At 38.3% G+C, this 23,447-nt stretch overlaps 1 protein-coding gene across 7 annotated transcripts in view; it reads right to left on the bottom strand.

Moving 5' to 3' along the window:
* Positions 1-23,447, bottom strand: part of KDM4C (lysine demethylase 4C) — a 430,228-nt gene that overhangs the window by 89,988 nt on the left and 316,793 nt on the right. For all 7 annotated transcript variants that reach the window (XR_006353225.1, XM_043966024.1, XM_043965986.1 and 4 more), the window contains one exon: positions 2,014-2,199. Coding sequence is in view for 6 of the 7 variants with exons in the window: in XM_043966024.1 (XP_043821959.1) it covers positions 2,014-2,199 (186 nt within the window). In the remaining variant the exon portion in view is untranslated. The remainder of the gene's footprint in view (positions 1-2,013; positions 2,200-23,447) is intronic.

Here is a 23,447-nt window from a genome sequence, read left to right as displayed (position 1 = left end):
TTCCTCCTTTCTCTTTCATAAAAGCCCCTCTAGTTCCCTTCTCCTTTCTCTTCTCTTCAACCATAAAGCTCTAGCAGCATGTAGCCTGACCTGCTCCTTTAAGGGGTGAGGAGTCAGGCTAAAGGTCTAACATAAGAAGAATGGGGATCAGGAAATACTGCTGAGGAAAATTTAGCTCTTCTCTTGAGTTCTGTAACCTGGTGACTGATTATGGAGGTAGAGGGGAGTAACTTTTATCCTATTTAACTTTGAAGTTAACCTTGTAATCTCTAATTAGTCAATTTGGTTTTAATTAGCTTTTATGATACATAAGTACTTATATATATATATATATATATATATATATATATATATATATATATATATATATATATATATAGGGGAGGGGGGGGAGGCAATTGGGGTTAAGTGACTTGCCCAGGGTCCCACAGCTAGTAAGTATGTCAAGTGACTGAGGTCACATTTGAACTCATGTCCTCCTGAATCCAGGAACAGTGCTCTATCCACTGTGCCACCTAGCTGCCCCCTATGGTCTCTATTCTTATAAGAACTCGGGACAACCAACCAGAAACAAAGTAACGTTTTCAACTGTTCTAGCAGGTCCTTTTCCAACCCATAATTTGAGATGCTTACGGGGTATGCAGGAAGGGATAGCAACAGGCATTTTTTAATATGGGGCAGGAGATCAGAAGAGCTATTAGGCTGACTATATTGATTTAAGAGTCATTTACAGAGATAGCATTGAAATTTTGGGGAGCAGATGAGATCACCAAGAGGAAGAGTAAATGAAAAGGGAAACTGGTCCAGGTCCATTCTAAGTGTTTAGCAAAGAAGAAAAATAAAGTATGGTGAGACAGGTAGGAGGAGAACAAAGAATGAATACTGCCACAGAAACCAATGGAGAAGTGAAAATATCCAAGAGGACAGTGTGTGTATCAACAGTATCAAAAAAGAATAAAGACTGAGAAAAATCAACCAAACTGAATAATTAAAACAACTTGGAGGTCCAGGTTCAGTCACGTGGTAGAAAACAAAAAAAGCAAACAGTTGAGAAGTACTTGAGTAGTAAGAAAGCAAGTATAATGATATGAAAATAATTTACTATAAATAAGGCAAGGAATGAATATAATTCTAGGAATCTGGTTGTAATAAATAGGATAATAGCTTAGGGAAGATAATAGGGTCAAGTAAGGTTTTTTAAGTATTGCATAAGACCAGAGCATATTTATGGGAAAGATGCCAGTACACAGAGAAAGAATGTATAGGGCGGGGAAGGGGAATGCAGTGAGACAGTCATGGAGGAGGTGTGTAACGATAACTCATAGAGCAAACTCATGGGAGTTTGGGAGCAATGGGATCAAAAGCACATAATAGTCTTGGCAAAGAGAAGGATCGCCGCTTTCTCAAATACTTTTCTTCCAATATAGGCATGAAGGAGGAGATGATAGGTGACAATGTAGAAGGATTTTGAGCTATGAAGTAGTAGAGATGAGAGAACTCACAGAGGATAGTCTTGATTTTCTGATAAAATAAGAGACTATAGCATTTACTGAGAAAAAGAGTGGTGTTGAGGTGAGAAAAGAAGGTTTCAAACATCAGTGGGATAGAGTCAATCAAGGAAGAATTAATAAAATTAATAAAAATTAATAATAATAATAATAATGAATCCATGAATAAACTGAGGTCCAAAATGGAAAAGTAACTTGCTCAAGGCCATTTAAGTAACAAGTAGCACAGCCGGGATTTGACCTGATACCTTCTGAATCTAAATATAGTTTTTCACTATTAGATAGGCTACATTGCTTCTTTCTCTCCTGGTATGGCAGAAAACAATTAGAAAGAGAAGCTGAAAACAAATCAGTCTCTGGAAGTTAGTATGGAGATGGTTTTAGTCCCAATATTAACTGTGCTTTTGCTTTAGGAATTTGATTTGATTTTTATTCGTGAAAAATAAATATAATATAATATAATGCTAAAAACCCATAAAAGCCACAGATAGAAAGAAGTACTTACCACAGTCTGGTTGATTTTGTGTCGAAAGCATGTGATATTAACTACGTATGGCCAGTCATCAGGTTCCATCAAGACGCCGGTGGCGTGGGCACAGGTTACATGAAAGGAAGCTGGGCAGCGTCCATAGGAGCACTGGATGCAGGCCCCAGAAACTTTCTTAACTCTCTGTCTACAGAAGATGCATTTCTGAAAGAGCAAAACAGAAAATAATGTAAATGAAAGCACAGTAGTTCTGCTGATTCCCACATACCAGGGGATAAAAGCTATTTTGGGGGGAAAAAAATGGAAAAAGAAAAAAGATCTATTATACCATCAACAAAGCCCATTCTCTCAAGGGATCACAGTGGTGAAAACAGCTATAGCAACATGATCTGCCTAATGTTAGAGAAAACATGTCACACTATAAGAAGTATGTTTAGATTCTTCTGGTGGTGAGGAAGGCCAACCATATCTGACCACACTTGTCTAGTATCCATTTCTACAAATCAGCCTAGAATACCCAGTCCATCTTTGTTTAACCAAGAAATATGTCTAGAGAGTAGGAACAAACACTTTAAATCCTAAGGGAGTGCTTCAAAAATACTGTAAGAACATACAGATGGCTAGGGATTTTTTAAAAATTATTTTCTTTACAAGGAAATTCAGAATGTTAAATGGTCTAATGTGGCAACTAAGGACTCAAGTATTAAATAATCCAAATCTGAACCCTAACATCCTGCCTCCTGAAGTGAATAAATTGAAAATCACCCCAAAGGGCATAATTTGGCCAAATATTTGTAGCTGACTGTGCCCAAGGAAGCTAGAATGAAAATAAAAACAGCAATAATGATTATCACAATTCCAAAATTAAATTGCAGACAATTAGTCCTATAGCATGTCAGCACATTTCTTATGAGAGTCAGAGAAAATCCAACAATTTTATGTAATGGAAGCCTTGTGAATGAAAACCAGAGGGTTAGTAATCCGTAGAACTACATTAGTATCCAATCAAAGAAGAGAACTTGCTAAGTGGTGTGGTGGGCTGGAAAGAAGGATGGATTTAGAATAGGAGCATGGGAATTCCAATGTTGGCTCGGGCACCTACTACCCACTCAGTGTCCACAGTCATCTCCTATCTCTGCGCTTCAGTTACCTCACCTGTAAAATGAGGGCACTGAACTGTAATCATCATAATCATTATCACATTTATACAGTGCCTGCTGTGTACCAGGCACTATGCCAGACACATTATCAATATGATCTCATTTGATCCTCACAACACCGCTATGAGGCAGGTGCTATTATTATCCACATTTTACAGTTGCAAAAACTGAGACAAACAGAAGTTAAGTGAATTGTCCAAGGTCACATAGCTGGTCTAAGGCTGGTCTTCCTGCTTCCAGGTATAGTCCTCTATCCACTGTGCCAGCTACTGACCTAGTTACCTATCTATATTCCATGAAGCTCCTTCTAACTCCATATCTATGAACAGCCAGTTATGAAACTGGGATCAACAAGCCAACAGAGAATTCTTGAAGTGGGGGTGGGATGGGGAAGAGGAATCATATACAGACCAAATGGAAGACCAACTGCTTGTAAAAAATTGTGATTTGAGGTTTCTATGGCCCCATCTTTGGCTAAAATTAGAAGCCCTGTGGTGTGCCCCAATGGGCACAGCCACCTCTGTGCTAGCACGGTGCTCCACCCACTGGCTGTAGCCTTCCCCATGGTGCTGCAGCTCACGTCATCACCACACGCCGATGCCTACGTGGGCCTAGCCAAATTATAATGACTAGAAGCCCAGTAAGGGCAGTCGTGTGACTGTCAATCAGGGCTGCCAGCCAATTAGCTTGGGGCTGTGTGCGGACTGCCAGGGGTTTTCTGGGAAGGAGAAGGGAGGAGATTCTCCATTCTGGCATGTGAGAGGGAGAGAGCCGGGGCTAATGTATCTTTTAAAATGGAGGAGTTTACTTTGGAAAGCAGTTTTTAAGTACAGGACTTTAATGATAACCAAACTTCATACTATACACATAAAGATGATTTTATTCCAGATAAATACCAGATTGATCTGAATAACTCAAAATAATTGCAAGTACATAAAAAAGGACAATTAGTTTCTAGAATTGCAGATAGTATATGCTACATAAATGGTGAGCCAGGTGAATGAATGCTGTATCACTGAGTTATACCAGAAAGCATGATAACCCTATTGAGATTACATAGTTACAATTATCCCTCAAATATGAGTTGATGAAGGAAAAAAGCATAACAAAATGTAGTGGGGAAAAAAGATTGAATTTGGATTAAAAAAGACTCAGGTTCAAATTCTGTCTGTCATTTAATTAATTTGTGAGACCTCAGGCAAGTCTTCATTCAAGCAACTAGATATTTATTTAGCACCTACTTTGTACAAGGCATTGTTCTAGGAGATTCAGACAAAAATAAAACAGTTCTTAAGCTGACATCTCTTTGGTGGACTGGGGATACAATATGTACATAGTCTACATAAATACAAAATAAATATTGAAGTTCAACACAAAGTAACTTGGAGAGAAAGCATGAACAGAAAGTCTTTTTAAGAGATTACCCCTAAATTATACTTGCAAGAAAGCTAGAGAAGCTAATAAACGAAATTAGAAGAAAAAAACATTCTCTTTGGGCTTCATTTTCCTCATTTGCAAAATAGGGAATTTGGAACAGAATTATAAGATAGAGATTTAAATATTACTAATATACAAAACAACTCTAGAGTCACCTTATACCCAACAAATTAGCTCCAAAGACAAAATATAGGAATAGTCAGTGTTGGGAGGGTTGAAGGAAGAAAAGTTTTTGGAAAGATACATGTTGGAGGAACTGTGCACTGGTCCAATCATTCTGAAAAGTAAGGAGAATTATGCTAAGAAAGTAACTAAAATGTTCATGCCCTTTGTCTTGCCTAGGAAGACAATGATTAAAAAAAAAAATGAAAGGTGCCATAAACGACAGAATACTTTTAGTAGCATTGAAAACAAAATAGATGCCCATCAAGACTAGGGAAAGGCTAAATAAATTTTAGAAAATCAAGAAGCAAAGAAGCAAAAGGTGATACATAAACTGATGCAAAGTGAAGTAAGCAGTAACAGGAAAACAAATATATTACCATAATATAAATGGAAGTACAACAAAAATGTTGAAATTGAATGCTGTGAAATTATAATAATAAATTTCTCAAAAAGAAATATAAGAATGTACCTTCCGTCTTTGTAGGGGTGGGGACCTATCAATGTGGAACACAGCAAAGTGAAATGTCAGCCTTGGCTGATATATTGATTAGCTTTGATGAACATTTTTTTCTTTTGAAAAATTATTTGTTATAATGTCTGTCTGTCTAGAGGGATATATTGGGAAATCAAAGTATTGTAAAAACAAAAGATAGCATACACATTTAGATACAACAAGAAATAAAACAGGAAAGAATTATACAAAATATTACAGTTATAGTTGTACTCCTTTAGCAGAAATATTAAATACACCTATAAAAATTTACCCCCAACTGAATATTTAAAGCAAATGTGAGAAGAAAAGATAAAAACATTAGCTATTTTGGCAGCTGAGGTAGTTTCATAGCACATTAGATATCTTCAGAATAGAGATCCATAATTGTTTTTGACATTTCAGAAGGAAGTTGTACTTATAATCTCTTTCTCTATTGGCACAAAATTTATATTGTAATAATAGTTTTTATTCTAATTGGATTTGTGTATGAGAGGGTGTAATTCTTTAAAAAGGAATACCTAAGGACCCCCACCACAACCAATTTTCCTGTGACATATTAGTAACTAATTATGAATTTCTAAGTCACCCTTTACTTCCTTTCTTTCTTTCTTCCTTCCTCTCTTTCTCTCTCCCTCCTCCCCCCTCTCCCTTTTTGTGGGGCAATGAGGGTTAAGTGACTTGCCCAGGGTCACACAGCTAGTAAGTGCCTGAGGCCAGATTTGAACTCAGGTCCTCCTGAATACAGGGTCGGTGCCTTATCTACTGAGCCACCTAGTTGTCCTATAATATTGTTACTATTAAAAGTTCACAATAGATTCACCTGAGTTCTAAAATTATAAGTATACTATAAAACACAACTGCAGCTGGTATTGAGAGAAGGAATTATGATTCTTATTTTGCCTTTAATGAACAAGAGTCCTTAAAGTACTTCATTACTATGATAAATGCTTGATTTTGTCATGTTGGTACCCTGTACCCTCTCTACTGGTTCAGTTCCCATTCTCTCCATACTTCAAGAGTTGATTTCATGAGTTTATGGCAGTTTAGAAAAATTAATCATTTGGACACTAACCTTCTTTTAATGAGTCTCTCCTAACTTCTGTCCTTGAGACGACAGAAATACAGTTATTCACTAGATACATATGCAAAGCCTTTCTAATTTGGAAGAATTATAATTCATGACAGAATCTATATTAGAACAGCATAGTTTTTAAGTAGCCATGACTACCTTCATACTATGATGGGGCATAAGAGGAGGTCCAAAAATAGTAAATTAATAGGTTCCACTAAAATCACTGGGATTGAATTTAAAGTGGAGAATCATTGTTCAGTTGTATACAACTCTTCATGACTTCATTTGGGCTTTTCTTGGCAAAGATACTAGAATGGTTTGCTATCTGCTTCTCCAGATCATTTGACAAATGTAAAACTGAAGCAAACAGGTTTCACAGCTACTACGCATCTGAGGCCCAATTTGAATTCATGAAGATGAGTCTTTCTGACTCCAGGTCCAGCACTCTATCCACTTTACCACCTAGCTGTCCATAGTGTAAGGGCTGAATTTAATATGGGGAATGTTAATTGGGTGGCTAGCCATAATATTGGGTTAAGAAAGGAGATTAACAGCCTCTTTAAAAAACAAAACAGGGTTTATTAATGGGAACAAATCTAAAACACAAGTAAAGTTAATAGAACTAGGGACAATGAAAAAGGGAATAGGGAAAGGCAAAAATTACAACTCACAAACTCACCACCACCCAGGACCAGCACTTCCAAAAAGGACCAGTTGCTCAGTGTCTCACTCCCTCTCCTGCGCCTCCAAAGTGAAACCTCTCCTCCCTTCTCTCTCCCACAGGAAACAGGGCCGACCACACACGTAGCCTCAAGCTAATTGGCTGGCAGCCCTGATTGAGAGAACTAACAAGCGACTCTACAAACACCAGTCCCCCCAGCTTCTGGATGCTGAAGATCACCTGACCTGTCTCCACTGGGCTTCTAGTCATTAAAATTTGGCTAGGTCCATGCAGGCACAAGGATGTCTGGCACAATACCAGAGCACACAGGTACGCACACCTGGGCCTCCAATCCCAGCAAAAGATGGGGTCATAGAAACCCCAAATCACAACCAATTCCTTACAATAGAATAGGGGTGGGTAAACTATGGACAAAGGGGCTGATCAGGTGCAATGTTTAATATCCAAACATTGGCAAGTAATTTTTAAAAATAATGTATTTATAACATTTTTACATTAAAGTTAGTTCAAATGTTATGATATTTATTTATGTAAACATGTCAGTAGAGGGGGTGGCTATATTATGTTTGTGCTGCTATGTCAATTGCAATCTAATTTTCTAATCTTGTGTATGTCATGAATGATTTTTTTTCCTTATGTGCCAATGATCTATAACGGAATACATATTCTATAACATAGTCAAAGCTTGATTAGAAGCATAAGAAGCTAAGGCACAGAACAGTAATTAAAAGATCATCACAGAGTAGAGAAGGATCCTAAAAGATAAAAAGGTTTTCCATTGGAATTTATGGAAGAAAGCAACAGAGAAAAGTATAAACACTAACTGGAAGGGATTTTTTAGGTGAGGAGATTGTAGCACTAATAACAACTCATACTGCTACAATATTTTAAGACTTACATTCTCACAACAATCTTGTAAATTAGGTACTACAAGTATTAATATCCCCATTGTGTAGATGAAGAAACTGAGACAGGGAAGTTAAATGACTTGCCTGTGGTAGGTAACACAGGTAATGACTGCCAGAAAAACAGCTCCTTAATTCCCAGAGGGAAATTGGTAGAGATGTCAACTGTCACTACAGACACTATGAACCTACTCTTTTTTTTTTTTTTTTGGGGGGGGGGCAGGGCAATGAGGGTTAAGTGACTTGCCCAGGGTCACACAACTAGTTAAGTGTCAAGTGTCTGAGGCCGGATTTGAACTCAGGGAGTCCTGAATCCAGGGCCGGTGCTTTATCCACTGTGCCACCTAGCTGCCCCCTGAACCTACTCTTTTTACCTTTCAATATAAAGGATGATAGAGCTATATGCAAATACGAGATTTCACTGACCTGAGTAATAAGTTAACAGAAGTCCTCTCAAGTTTCATTTCTTTTCTTCTCAGTGTTTTAAAGTAGTAAAGCCTAACATGAACTACAGTTATAGCTTTGGGGCAAAGAACACTAGAGCCTTAAGTATGTTCTGACCAGGGCCTAAGAACATGGCCAATGTGCACAGAAAATATAGGATGACCAATATCTGTCAGCCTTTAGCCATTTGATAATGTTTTCACAGCCTGGGGTACCACTACCCTGAGAGGCTTCATTCACAGAGCAGGCACCAATGTCAAATCTGAAAAAGCTAAACATAATCTGCTTTATTACAAAGCAACCAAAGAGACTAAGTTATTACTTAATGAAACAATGTTAAATTGGACATTATGGTACAGTAGAAATATTGTTGAATTTTTTTTTCTAGCTCTGCTATGTTCTAATTTTGTGACTCCAGACAAGATATCTCCTCTCCCTGGGCCTCAATTTCTTCTTCTTCAAAATGAAAGTTTTGTACTAGAAGATGTAATAAGTTGCCTTCCAGCTCTAAATCTATTAACTTATGAACAAAGGAAAAACCTCGCATATCCTAGCTAGCAATGTTAAACATATGTGACTCTATTACTTACTCATTATCAGCCCAGATGTTATTGTTGAAGATTCACTTGCTTTGAAGTGAATTGTATCTGCTCTAAGGTTCACAATGTACATAAAAAAAACATACCCTAATCTTCCCTTAGAAAGTTCACTTGCCCATTCATGGGCTGCTCTTGGCTAAGCATTTACTTTAGTCAATTCTAACTGAAGAGGATTTACGATTGTTGTAGGTCCAGTGAAAGGTGCAAGGAAAATCTGGAACATCTGCTCAGAATGGTGACAAAAAGAGGAAGGCCAGATTTTGTGAACGTGTGGCTTCAGAACTTTATTGAACCTAGGGAGTTCTCCCTGTTGTGTAGCAGATACAAATCCCTAATCAAGAATTCCCTTTCCATTAATTCTAGATTCTAGAGTCAAAATCATTCTCCCTTTTCCTTTCTCCCTAATGCCTGCTCAGGTATGTCCCAATACATCTTCTGTGGAATTAATCTCTGAAAGAATTATCCACCACAATCTTTGGACTTTGGATTCTCTATTCTAGCTTGGGTTCATTTGTTCTGAAGGATCCAGCTGTCCTAAACAGCAAACCATTCCCAAAGGAGAGAAGAAGAATGGAGCATAGCTTTGGTGAAAACCTGAGGGAAGGAACAGGAAATGCCTCCAAGAAATTCATCTTCTACAAACTAGAAAAAGGCAAAGGGTAGAAATGGGGGTAAATAAAGATTTTGGCAACTCTAAACCAACCATAAGAAAAGGGACTATTTGTTAATAAAATAACTAACACCATTCTTTGGAATATTGTGCACGTATAGAAATTATCTTTTGGGGGGGGGGGAGACAGTGAGGGTTCAGTGACTTGCCCAGGGTCACACAGCTAGTAAGTGTCAAGTGTCTGAGGCCGGATTTGAACTCAGGTCCTCCTGAATCCAGGGCTGGTACTTTATCCACTATGTCACGTAGCTGCCCCTGAAATTATCTTTTTAAAAGCCTCAATGAATACATAGTATTCAGTGTTTGAAGAATTTTAGACAAAACAGAAACAAGAAACAACGATCTTATCTTTCTGACAGAGTTGATTCACAATAAAATTATAAAATTCCATCAAGAAGCAAGGACCCTGTTAGGTAAAATAATCTGAACACCATCTTCAATTTGCTGCAGAATTGTTTTTTTTCCCTCAAGTTATATTCATTGTTTGTTCAACTCATTGTCTGGCTAATGATTACTTCTTCTAAGTCAGGAGACTTTTGGGGGGATGAGAAGGTACTCTTACTCCCCGAAAATTTTTGGATGGACAAGATGGGAGGTGGGAGCGATGAGGAAAGCACTGGAATGTGATAGTCTAAGCCAGGGAAGCAGGGTCCTGAAAGACTAGTAAAGAAGTATGAATGAGTGCTGATGAATATGGAAGGCTACACTTAAGAGGTATATTTCAGAGAGTGATTTGCTTTTCTCTTTATAGCAGGATAAACAAGTGAACCACAAGAAGAGAAGGCATGGCAATGGCTGTTTTCTATTATTTGCCATTAACTGTTAGAGACCCTTAGCTTGAATTGCTTTACCATCTAAGGAGGAAGGGAGGGAGGGAGGGAGGGAGGGAGGGAGGGAGGGAGGAAGGGAGGGAGGAAGGAAGGAAGGAAGGAAGGAAGGAAGGAAGGAAGGAAGGAAGGAAGGAAGGAAGGAAGGAAGGAAGGAAGGAAGGAAGGAAGGAAGGAAGGAAGGAAGGAAGGAAGGAAGGAAGGAAGGAAGGAAGGAAGGAAGGAAGGAAGGAAGGAAGGAAGGAAGGAAGGAAGAGACCAAGGAATAGAGAAGATATGAAAAATAAATCCAAGATAAATCCAAACATCAATTAATAATAAATATGATTTATAATGTGTACTGGGGCTACGTTTCATGAACTCTCATCTCTCATCTCCCAAGAACAAAATAGGAACCTTTCTCACCATTTCCACTGGGATATTTGAGGAGAAAGGCCTTCAATTGTGTCAGCTATTCTGAGAACCTCCAAAGTTAAAAAAACCACAGAACTAATTTTTTCCCCCACACCTATTCTTCCAAAGTCAACTGCTGTGAGGATTCCTCGGGCGAGTATGATTTATATAGCACTGTACTGACTCAGGGGACTGCAGCTTTCCATACTGATTACCATGGCATAGATTATTAAGGCTAGTAATGGATACAAGAGCTAATGAAGTAGATGGTTTGGATGATCTGTGAATCGCCAGATTTCAGATTCCTTGAGTACACAGCATGGCCGCTATAAAGAGCAATAAAAAAAGACGAGCTGGGAAGGTTTAAATGAAAAGCAGTTGCTTTGTTGTTTTCATATTTTTCAAGTCTAATTTGTAATATATTGTGATTGTTTTAGTTATCTTGCCAAACTATTGTTTTCTTCTCTAAATAAATGACTTCAAATAGGCCACTCATACTTTAGTATTAAATTACTGCATGCAACATTGCTAGCAACAATTAACTTTTCAGTGCTCCAGGTAAGATAATACATTAAAAAGGAGTTGTTGTTTTGCATTGGTGGAGGGAAGTTTCCTTCCCCACTATGATGAAATCACAGGTGTCAACCAATACCTACATACATATAAATATACAGGCACACATACATAAATCACTAGATATTTCGCATTTTACCTACCTGTAACTGCTCCAACACTAAGATTGTGTCATTTTTCATCTTTATATCCCTGTCATCTAGCTTGCAAACAGCTTAATTTCTTGTTGAGAGAAGTTGGTATTTGGACAGTGCTTTAAGGTTTGCAAAACTCTTTAAATAGATCAATTCAAGCAATACTTACAACAACCCTGGGAGGTAGGTGCTATTATTAGCCTGATTTTACAGCTGAGGAAACTGAGAGAAACAGAAGTTAAGTGACTTGCCCAGAGTCACACAGCTAGTAAGTATCTGAGACCACATTAAACTCAGGTTGACCAGTCTCCAGACACAGTGCTCTATCCACACAGTGCTACCTAGAAGCCTACAGTAAGTGACATTTTCATGCAGGGATAATAGTTCACATACATTTTTACTTCTATATATTTATTATATTGCATATATCTATATATCATATATGTGTATATACATGTGTGTGTATACACATACATACATACATATAAAAATTAAATACAGTGATTTGTTTGGCCGGGGGCGGGAGTGGAGGAAGCAGGACACTTACAATAGAAGGAACTAATAACTGGCAGTTGAGGTGAGCTTGAAAGAGAACTAGGGGTTTCAAGAGGTGAAGGGGAGATTCTTCTGGTCTCTTTTGTGTAAGGGGTTGACCAAAACACAAACAACATGAAATTACCTTGTAAAATACAGTTCTGAATAATTCTACAACCACTCATAGTAGGAAGTCTTCTACCTCCGAAAAAAAAAATTTCAACATTTCAAGCTCAAAGTATTAAAAAGAAATGTCTCATGATGGGTGTCACAAGCCATTTATCCTAACATTTTCTATTTGGCTAAATTCACCCAGCTTTGAATGAGAAAACTAGAACCAAGTCAAGAGAGCAAGCTAAAGGAAGAAAGGTCAATGAGATGAGCTCAGCAGGGCTAGGATTTGGAGAAGGAAGATTTGGCAGAGATGACTTGCAGAATAAACCTGGTAGTGATTAAATGTTAAATAAGAAAAACAATGGGAATAAGAATGGGAAGGGGGGAGGAATCCATATATGGTATTACTAGAAAAATTCCACAACGTCTCAGGATTACTTCTAGAACCCCAAGGATAAAAACTGTTAGCCAATCTCTGGAGACCTGGTTCACCAAAATGAATGGAGGTTTGGAATTAGCCCTGGAGAAGATGCTACACAGAGATTAGAAAACAGAGCCTTAGGGAAAGGGAAATAATTTGTCGAAGGTGACACAGCTAGTAAGTGGCAGAGAAGAACTTCAAATCTGAATCTTCTGACTTTATATGTGGTGCTCTACCAAGGTTAACTCCCTAGTGGTATATTACTCTGTAAGTGGTAGCTACTCCCATGTGACTAGAATGAAGTTATTTAAATTTTCTGAGTGCCCAAGGTCTAGAAACCCAGACCAATAAGACAATAATGTAGACAGTGAGAGAAGAGAAGAAGCAATCATGATATCCAAAGATCACTGGAGCAGACATCAGTAACCCTGAATTCCATTTCTGGTTATGCCATTAATTAGTTGTAAGAACTTGTATAAGTAAGCTCTTTCAGCTCTAGAACCCTGTTTCCTTATCTGCAAAATAAGGAGGTTTGAAAAATGTAACCCGGCCAATTTTGACAACTTCCTGATGATTCAGATGAAGAAAAGCAAAAACCAGGTAGATGAATGCTGTAGGTCTGTAATAGAGGATATCTGAGGGATTCTCAATACATTGTGAGGTCCTCCAAATGCTATTTCCAGAAGGCATTTGCACTCACTGCATCAGGCTTCAGAATATTGTATACTGACAGCCGTAATCATGCCAGGGAGTTTGACCTGACTATTCACATAGAGAAAATGGGGGAGACCTGACTATTCACATAGGGAAAATGGGAGAGAGGAGGGAGAATGAGGAATGCCCATTATCTAGATTACATGGTTGTATAGATGCCTCAGAGTCCATTATGATAGCTATATGGATAGATACATACACATATATATATATATATATATAACACATGCATGTACATGTGTCTAATATACATGTGATATACATATAATCTCATTTGATCCTCACAACAAGCCTGGGATGTAGTTGCTAGTGTCTTGCCTAGGGTCATGCGGCTAGCAAGTATCTGAAGCCAGATTTGAATCCAAGTTTTCCTCTGTCCACTGCATCACCAGCTGCCCCTATAATTGCACAGTGCCTGGCACACAGTAAGCATTAAATAAATATTGGCTATCATTAGCACAGATGCCCCCTGTGCATAGTAGGTACTAAATGTTTGTCAATTGAACTACTCCCCAAGACTGCTCCCTGAGTCAAAAGACCATCTTTTCTTATCATTATTTCTAAAGTGGGAGGAGATATAAAGCTGTGAATTACAGGTAATTATAGTATCCAAAAAACTAAAGTTACATGATCCTGCTGCTGTTGTACAAGGAAGCGAACAAATCTTACTAAAGGAAAGCTAAGTTTGATGTCCTTGAATCCTGGAGTTTGATGTCAGCAGTCTATGTACCCTGAGGATTTATGGGAGGACGTGGACTAAAGAACCAGAGGGAGGCATGGCTGCGCTCTGATCTGTACTTTTGAATCAAGGAAACAGAGATAGCCACAGGTCCTGTGAAGTAAGAATTATAGATGAGAGTCTGTGTGTGCATGTACTCACATGTGCATATTTTCCATAGAAGAGAAAGTCTGTAGCTACTTGTTTTTTAAATCCATGTATATTCATTTAAAATTGGTATTGTAAAAATAAGTAAAAACAATTCTTATCAAGCAAAGTAAAATTTGGTGTCCTAAATGCCTCTGAAAAATATAATTTAGGTCCTAAATTTTAATATATTTCTACTAAAGAAAAACAAAGAGAAGATATGGGCAGGAGTGGCTTTTTTTTTGCTGCAAAAAAACAACAACACCAAAACACCAAAAAACAAAGAGGAAACTCAAGAGCACCAAACATGGCCAGAGCAAGTGACTAAATATATTGAAATGATTAAAAACAGCACTGACCTATTTAATGGATAAATATTCTCCAACCTCACTATAGTGTTTCCATGGTTCAGTAGAAAGAGCATTAGATATAGAGTAGGAAATGTGGGTTCAAGTCCTAGATTTGCCACTAATTCTGTGAACTAACTAAAGTCAATTCCTTTCTCTGTGACTCAGGTTCCTCATTTGCAAAATGTTTACATAGTATAGATGATTTTCAAGGTCCCTTCCAGTTCTAATCATCCACAATTCAATGACTTGAATACAGTAACCTGTCAAACCATTGGAATCCTGTTAGATTACTTAACTTTTTTTTTAACCTTTTGATCATGTTTTTACCTTTTCCATTTTTCTCTTTAATACTCTTCCCAGGGAAAGGGTAGGTGGTGTTCTGTAGCTTTCTGAAGGATTTATTATGTTCTTATTTTTTTTAAATGCATATTTCTATAGTCTTTTAGTTTTCAAAAGTACTTTCCTCACAACTACCTTCAGCATGGGGCAGCAAGGTGGCCTAATAGAGTGTTGGACATGGAATCAGGAAGACCCGAGTTCAAATCCTGCCTCAAACACATACCAGCTACGTGACTTAAGCAAGTCACTTAACCTTTCTCAGCCTGCAGTGTGGTGAAGTGAGAGGAGGTAAGATAGGAAGTGACCTAGGGGGAAAGCATGCCTAACTATTTCAATCTACCTGGAAGGCCCATAAAGCAGTCTTGGTCTTCCTTCCTCTTTCTCCTCTTTCTCCTCTTTCTCATTGATAAAAAGTAGTGAGTGGCAAGTAGAATAATTCTTTAATATCCAGAGTGCTAAGATATACAAAGAATGAAGGAGTTCAAAATGAGAAAGGGGCAGAGATGTTAGAGCAGGCAAAGCATCTTGATGGCTTATCTGAGTTTAATGTAACCTTTTATCAGCTACTTAAGTAGGGACCCACTCCCCGAAGAGATTAATATCTGCAACGACAACAAAAGTTCAAGTGTCTAGAAGGATGATTTATACAATTATGCTACTGTAAGAGATGAAGAACTTGAGAAACATTGTTGTTAAAAACTTGCACTTACAAAAAGAGGAAAAACTGCCAGGCATTGAGAGAAGTGCCAATACAGAAAATAATTTAGACATACAAAGTTAATGACACAAAAATAATGTATGTCAAGAAATCCTTATGAAAGACATTGAAAATTGATCCATAAAATTACTATGATGTAACATTACTAGGGAATGAAGCAGAAGAAGCCACGTCTGAGTGGTCATCTTCCCTTCCACCCCCCACACCCCAAGCACTCCAGTAAATTCCCTTGGAAAGTCTGGCCAAGTCAGGCATTTAACAAACTTGTGAAAACACACCATTGCTTACCTTGGCCCACGTGCCTTAGCTCAGGGTCAGAGTCACAGTATGACAATGCTAGTAGCATCGTTTTCTAGGGAGGAGAGATCCAGATAGATGGACTCATCCTTCATTTTCCACACCACTAAATTTACAGAGAGGTCAATTTATAGACTCTTCCCCTTAAGATTAACACATGTAAACATGGGTTCCCCAACCCCTCAAAAAGAAAACAAATACAAAGGTAATTACATATATGAAAAATCAGGACTTACAAAAAATTTTAAAAGATTATTTTTTTTTGAGGTGACAATTTGTTCTACAAAAGGATTCTTTGATTTACTGAAGGTTTCATTGTAGGGTTCTTTCATTTAACATTTCTCTAGTAACAAATATGTCTTTATAACTATATTCTTTAAAATAACCTTTACACATATTATTTATTGATCCTCAAAAGTCTAAGACATAGGTAGTACAGTTATGATTATTATACCCATTTTAAAGGTTAAGAGGAAAATTCAAGGTCAGAGGAGTTAAGTAATGTGCCTTAAGTGGCAATGTCAGAACTTGAACCCAGGTGTACTGAATCCCAAACCAGTTATCTGTCTTTCTGCTAGACCTTATATTTGAAGGTATAATTGTTCAGTTTAGAGAAATTCAATTTGCATGCATCTTTTTGTGAATACATCTGTTATATAAAAGTAAGGTCCACCTTTCTACCTGTGCATTGTTTGGGGGATAGAGGAAAAGGGGAATCATTGATGCTCTTTCCCTATATGGTAGCTATAGTGGTATGGGAGGGGAGAGAAGAGGAGCCTAGACTTCAGTTCCAATGGAGTGCTCCTTTCTGTGCAGTTATCAGCATTAGCCTCAGCTTCCGAATCTTTGCTCAGGTTCTATAGCGCTACAAAAGGTTCACTTGAACAGATGGCAAGCCCAAAGAAGAAACAAAGGAATACTCGAGCTCACACTGTAATCTTTTTCTCCAAACAAGGAGACCCTTTGCTCATAGTTTATAGGACCAAGTGACTGAATCATAAAATAGGTCTCTAGGAAACACTTTCTATGTTAGAAAATTCAATCACACATCATTTCTGATTGTTTTCCAGTCTGTTTTGGTTACAATCCTCATTTCAAATCACTCACAAAATTTAAAAGGGCAAAGGAAGCACACAATTAGTAAGCATTGAGAGATTTAGAACAAATTTCACTCATTAAGAGTCATGAAATATCTTTTGGCTGATATTAGATAAAAGAAATCGAAGTCACAAAATAAACATCCTTTATGCATTTGCAGTCTTTATCTTTTTCATTTTAATATTAAGTAGCACCTGTTTCACAGAAATTTCATTATTTGAAACTATTGTTTACCAAGGAGCGCAATGAAATTCTTACTCCTCCTGAATTTGTATTTATAAAGCATTTTATGTGTTGAATTCCCTACATTATCTTTTCCAAAATAGCCTTCTGTCCACCTTAGTATTTAAATTCCCTGCTCTAGGTAGGAAGTAACAGCTTCCTAAAATCTTTGCAACTTGTCTACTTTCATCACTATTGGAAATAGTGTTTGAAACCACTCACCCAAAACATTAGCTTCATCCTTCAAAAAACTATCATTTCCTTGGAGCGCAATTCTTGACATGGGTCTAAACACTCCGGGCCACAGTAGTTTTGAGGGAGCTGCCATGACCAAAAACATCACCTGGTGGCCTGGTGTGCTGAGGACAAATCTCTCCGAAGTTATCTAGTCTTATCCTCAAATGAGCAAAACACGGTCCATTTCTAGATCTGTACTTTGGGCCTTTCCAACTCAGCAGCATGTACTTAGCTCAGGAGCACAGAGAGGTAACTGGAATTCACACCTTGGCAGCACTCTCACTCCTAGGGCCCCTCTCTCTCCTAGAACCTCTGTTTAAAGAAGGTGCCCCCAGGCCAGACATTTTGTTTGTTTTTTTTAAAAAAAATTTCACACCAGGTTTCACTCTAGACTTCATCGGGACCCATCAGAAAGATACCTCCTCCTCCTCCTATCCCCTTTTTAACTTACTTTTCCTTTTCTGTGTAGTCTTTTCCAACGTAAGCTACTGGCAGTGAAGGATTCCTCTTTCTTTTTGCCTGTGCTTATATTCCTATTTGTCCTGCCTCCAGGAGTCCTTCATAATCTGGTCCCCTCCTACCTTTCCAATCTTTTTATGCTTTCCTCTGCATGTGCTCTTAGATACAGGGACACTGGCCTCCAGGCTGTTCTATGAGGGACACTCCAACTCACAGCTTTGGGAGGTCGTTGTCCCCAGCCCCCGAGCCTCAAAGGCTCTCCTTCCTCAACTCCACTTACTGATAGGAAACCTTCCCTCTTAATTCTAGTGCTTTCCTCAGTAAACGCTTTCACCTTCCTCCTGTATAGGGTTTACTTTGTATATATCTGTTTGCATGTTGTCTCACCTCTTAAATTGTAAGCTCCCTGAGGACAAGGGCTGCCTGTAGCCTCTTTTTGTATCCCTACCATTTAAAACAGAATCTAGGGCACAGTAAGAGCTTAATGTTCCTTCATAGATTCCCAATGCTTAGCACTGTGCCTGGCACTGAGTAAATACTTAACTTGTCCAAGACACCAAGAAATGACCCTTGGGTCTTTGCTCTTTAATAAAGTTGGTGGTAACCAGTTCTACAAAGGGAAAACTAAGCCAGGGACAGCCTGATTGGGGTGGTTTTCCCCACTGGGATTGCTAGAGGCAGCTGAGTCTCATGTCCACCATCCACGGTTGCCTTTCAATTGTCAATATCCCAATGATAGACTGACAGAAGGAAGGACCTGGATTTAAGGAGAGCTGGGATGTTCAACCTCGATTTATTGGTTATTGCTGACCTAGCCAATAAACAGATTTAATAGATAGAACTCTGTTTCTTGGAATTTCATTTGTTACTTTCATTTATGCTAAAAACCATACAAGGCATATGCAGAGAAAGACCTATTTGTAATATGTTAAAAAGTATATATCTGAAACAAAAAGGGGAGTAGAGAAAGACAGTGATAGGAAGGAAAGTAGCTAGGGGGCGCCTTGGGCCTGGAGTCATCAAGAAAAGTTCAAATCTGCTTGAAGACACTTGCAGTGTGACCTTAGGCAAGTCACTTCACCTCTGTTTGCCTCAGTTTCATCAACTGTAAAATGAAGATAACAGCATCTACCTAGCAGAGTAGTTGTGAAGAGCAAATGAGATAATATTTGTTAAAAACAAAAAAACAGCACAGTGCCTGGCAACTAATAGGTGCTATATAAGGGCTTATTCCCTTCTCTTCCTCCCCGACTCCCCATGATGCTTTATTTAGCAAATTGTAGAGAATCTGCAAAAAAAAAAAAAAACTATAATGGTTGAATAGCATATTTTTATCCCTTCTCAAGCTATAGCCTTCTATTTCAAACTCCTTGAGGCATTTTAATTCAATTCAATTTAACAGAAATATATATAAAGCACCTACTAAATATTGGTAGGAGCTAGAAATACAAAGACAAAAATTAAACAGTTCCTGTCTTTAAGGAGCTTATAGTTTACTGGAAAGAAACAGCATGAATAGAGATAAGGAAACACTATATATGCTTCATATTTGTTTGTGTGTGTGTATATATATATATATATATATATATATATATATATACACACACACACAAACACACACATATTTTATATATATATATATATATATATATATAGCAATACATGTGTGTGTATGTACATGTGTATACATATGTGTGAAATAAATCCACAATAACTGTAGGGTAGTATGAAGGAAGAAACATTAAGGGAGAAATCAGAAAAATCCTTCTATAGAAGGAAGGTACTTGGCCTGAGCAATGAAGGGACCTAGAAATGCCAAGAGGCAGAGGTAATGAAGGAGAGCTTTTACCCTCTCAGGGAGCAACATACAGAAAGGCAAAAAGGTGAAAAATAGTATGGGATATCTGTGGGACTGTAGAGGTGACAGTCATCCCCTCCCCCAATGCCAGCTGAAGCTGTTATGAGGGATGACTCTCTAGGCCCCATCTAGGGCCATCTGAGTTAACTTTTCCCTAGGTGTGCTGATTTGGCCCCCAGGTGTAGGACCTTTGGACAACAAGGAAAATCTATAGTGGTAGTTTTAGAACTTGAGAGGAAGAACTCCTGAGACTCCAGGGAAATTCTCTGCTGACTGCTTTTGGTGGTCTGGTGGGAGCTTTTCACTGCTTTTACATGTCTGGATTGCCTTTTACTGCCCAGTAAAATGACCTTTTACCTAGGAGTTCTTTAATGTTTTTATTAAAAGAATTGTTTATCTGAACCCTCAGGCTCTGGGTAATTCACTGAGCCAGTGGTAGAACCATAACTGAGGAAGGAGATCCCAGCAAGGTACCTAATTTGCCAGAAATGTAGGTTGTGAAAGGGAGGATAACACGCAATCATCAGGATAGATAGGCTGGAGTCCTATTGTAATAGGCTTTAAGTGCTAAAACAGTTTTATTTTATCCTAGAAGAAATATGGAGTCATTGAAGCTTCCTGAGCAAGGGGGTAACACAATTTGTGCTTTAGGAATATCCGTTTGGCACTTGTATCAAAGATGGACTAGCAAGTGGGTCTCTAGTGAGGTTTCAGAGAGTCTCTTCTATTACAATGTGCACCGATAATAACAGTGGGGAAAGCAAGGTTAGTACAGTGATTGAGGAGAAAAGAAGCAAGTCACATAAGCATTTGCTGTGCCGCAAGAGCTTTTCACACAATGAACAGCCTATTTGTTGTTCGGAGGCCCCTGACTATAAGTGATCCTAATTTAAAACCATCATTGATGAATTGTTTGGTCTGCATCCTTCCTTTTCCTGTGTACCTACTGGTTTTTTAAACACACTAGCAGCACTGCCTTACAATGCTTGAAAGGCATACCAAGGATAAAAAAATGTCTACTCTCCCTGTCTGTAAACCAAACCTTTATTTATTTGAGAAGTACAAAACTCTGTAAAATGAATTTAATTTAAACATTTTATCTAGAGTTTTGGCAATCGTGCCAGATCCTTCATTCCAGTTTTGTTCTGTTGGTTCATGGTGGCATGGAGCTGAACACAGACTCCAGTCTGAATTATGCCAACACAGCCCAAGCCTTGGCAAGGGCATACCAAGCTGGATGGGGTTCAAGTATTGATCTGGGTAACAGGCTGTTAGAAGACTGGCTTAGCTGAATGTGGAGAGATTCTTATCACCAGGTGATGAATTCTTGGCCAAGATAGTTCATGAAACCATATACTATTATGTGAAAGGTTGTAGTCTGCATGAGTGGGGGACTACTTATATTCATTTATTATTTTTAATAGTATATCTGCTCAGGGCAGCTCGGTGGCACAGTGGATAAAGCATAGGCCCTGGCTTCAGGAGGACTTGAGTTCAAATCCGACTTTAGACACTTGACACTTACTGGCTGTGTGACCCTGGGCAAGTCTCTTAACCCCAATTGCCTCACCCCCCCCAAAAAAAATCTGCTCAATTATATATATATATTGCTTTGAAGTTTACAAAGCACTTTTCTGAAAAAAGCCCAAATGAGTTGGCAGTCCAAGTATTATGATTCTCATCTTACAGATGAGGAATTAAAGAATATTTTTTAGAGAACAGTGGTGCCTACACAGTGACTACTTTTCAGCTCCTTTATCCCCTGAAAAATTCTAAAATTTCACTTTATATCCAGAAAATCTGCAAGTGGAAATAGCCAATGTTGGAAGAGAAGTGAAAGAACAAGCACAAATACCCTACAGATGAAGCTATGAATTGGTCTAACCATTCTTGAAAACGTGATGTGTGGGGGAAAGATAACCAAAATGCTCCCTCGCTTGGTCCCAGAGATACTAAAAGAGTCAAACACAGAAAGAAAGGTCCTATATATACACAAACATTTGTCAGCTTGGCACCGACTGTATTGTTCACAACAATAACAGCAATTCACATTTATGTAGTGCATGAAGGTTTACAAAACATTTTTCTTACAAGAAGATAAAACAAGTATTCTTTTAGCCTCAATTTACTGATGAGGGTAGTAGAGCTCAAGGGTAGTGAAATGACTTTCCCAGGCAGAATTCAAACCCAAGTCTCTGTACTGTGCAGATGATGGACCAAACTATAACACTGTATTTTCCTTCTTTTCTCTACTACAACTAAAAACTATACATATTTCTAATGCTTATTACCATCTGTTGGTAAGATGGAACAAAAAGAACAAGAATACCCTTCTTATTAATAAACAGCCCTATCACAATTACATTACTGTTACATTTCTTCTTCTTCTTCTTTTGGGGGGAGGGGGGGTGCACCTCCGGGCAATGAGGGTTAAGTGACTTGTCCAGGGTCACACAGCTAGTAAGTGCCAAGTGTCTAAGACTGGATTTGAACTCAGGTCCTCCTGAATCCAGGGCTGGTGCTTTATCCACTGTGCCACCCAGCTGCCCCCTACATTTACTCTTAGTTGTGTGATTTCTAACCAGATATGGTGAAGTGGCACACACGTAAACGAGTCAGACCACTGACTCGTTAAAATTCATTTAAATTAAAAGGTAAATATGTACTGGGTACCAGAATGCATCGTGCTTGTCCTTAGCAGAGTAATTTTTTTACTTTATCCCTATTTCCTCAATATTTAAAAATTCCATTTCTGTGAGATCCTTTTCAAACAGGGAAGTGAATTACCCAAGCAGATGTGTGAAGGAACACGTTCACACTCAAAGAAAAGTTTACTGCTTGTGTTATGTCTCATTTGTAATCATAAAACTAAATTGTAGTCTTCTATCATTTAAATTACTTTTTAAAAATGAAGATAATCTGCATAGTCCTGTAAGTAAAATTAGGTTTTTTTCTCTCCCTGTATACAAAACTGTATTTTTGATGCTGAAAATTTTTGCTAAATCTTCTATACATTAAAATGTAAACTGATACTAAGTTGAAAATCTGTGTGTGAACATGTATGGGGGGAGAGAGAGAGAGAGAGAGAGAGAGAGAGAGAGAGAGAGAGAGAGAGAGAGAGAGAGGAAAAATGGAAAGTTTTCTGGTTTCAAAAAATTTTAGGGATAAAACAGAAAATATGGGAATCAAAATGTTATTCTTTGCAATGTTGCATAAAAGACCCAGCAATAGGAATGAGAATTAAGGGAATAGAAAATTACAAGGGCCCTGTCATTTCTCAGTGCCATATGACAGGGATAATATTTAAGAGTTCATATTGGTTGGTGGTCTGAGCAAGTTCCCCAAACTGACTAAAAAACCATTCTTCCTTTCTCCTAAAGGGCCCCACATACACACACATACCAGCATCATTCCAAGTTCTAGGGATGGATGGATGATGGATGGATGGATGGATGGATGGATGGATGGATGGAAGGAAGGAAGGAAGGAAGGAAGGAAGGAAGGAAGGAAGGAAGGAAGGAAGGAAGGAAGGAAGGAAGGAAGGAAGGAAGGAAGGAAGGAAGGAAGGAAGACAGACAAATATGAGACTGCACTGGTTGGTACCAAATCCTAGAGATTCAGAATCCTAGAACCCTCAGGGATAATCCAACTCTAACTGGAGCAAGCTGGCTT

The sequence above is a fragment of the Dromiciops gliroides genome, chromosome 1 (assembly GCF_019393635.1).
Source record: "Dromiciops gliroides isolate mDroGli1 chromosome 1, mDroGli1.pri, whole genome shotgun sequence".
NCBI lineage: Eukaryota > Metazoa > Chordata > Mammalia > Microbiotheria > Microbiotheriidae > Dromiciops > Dromiciops gliroides.
The sequence above is the reverse complement of the archived record's forward strand: the minus strand, read 5'-3'. Positions and strand labels throughout refer to the sequence as shown.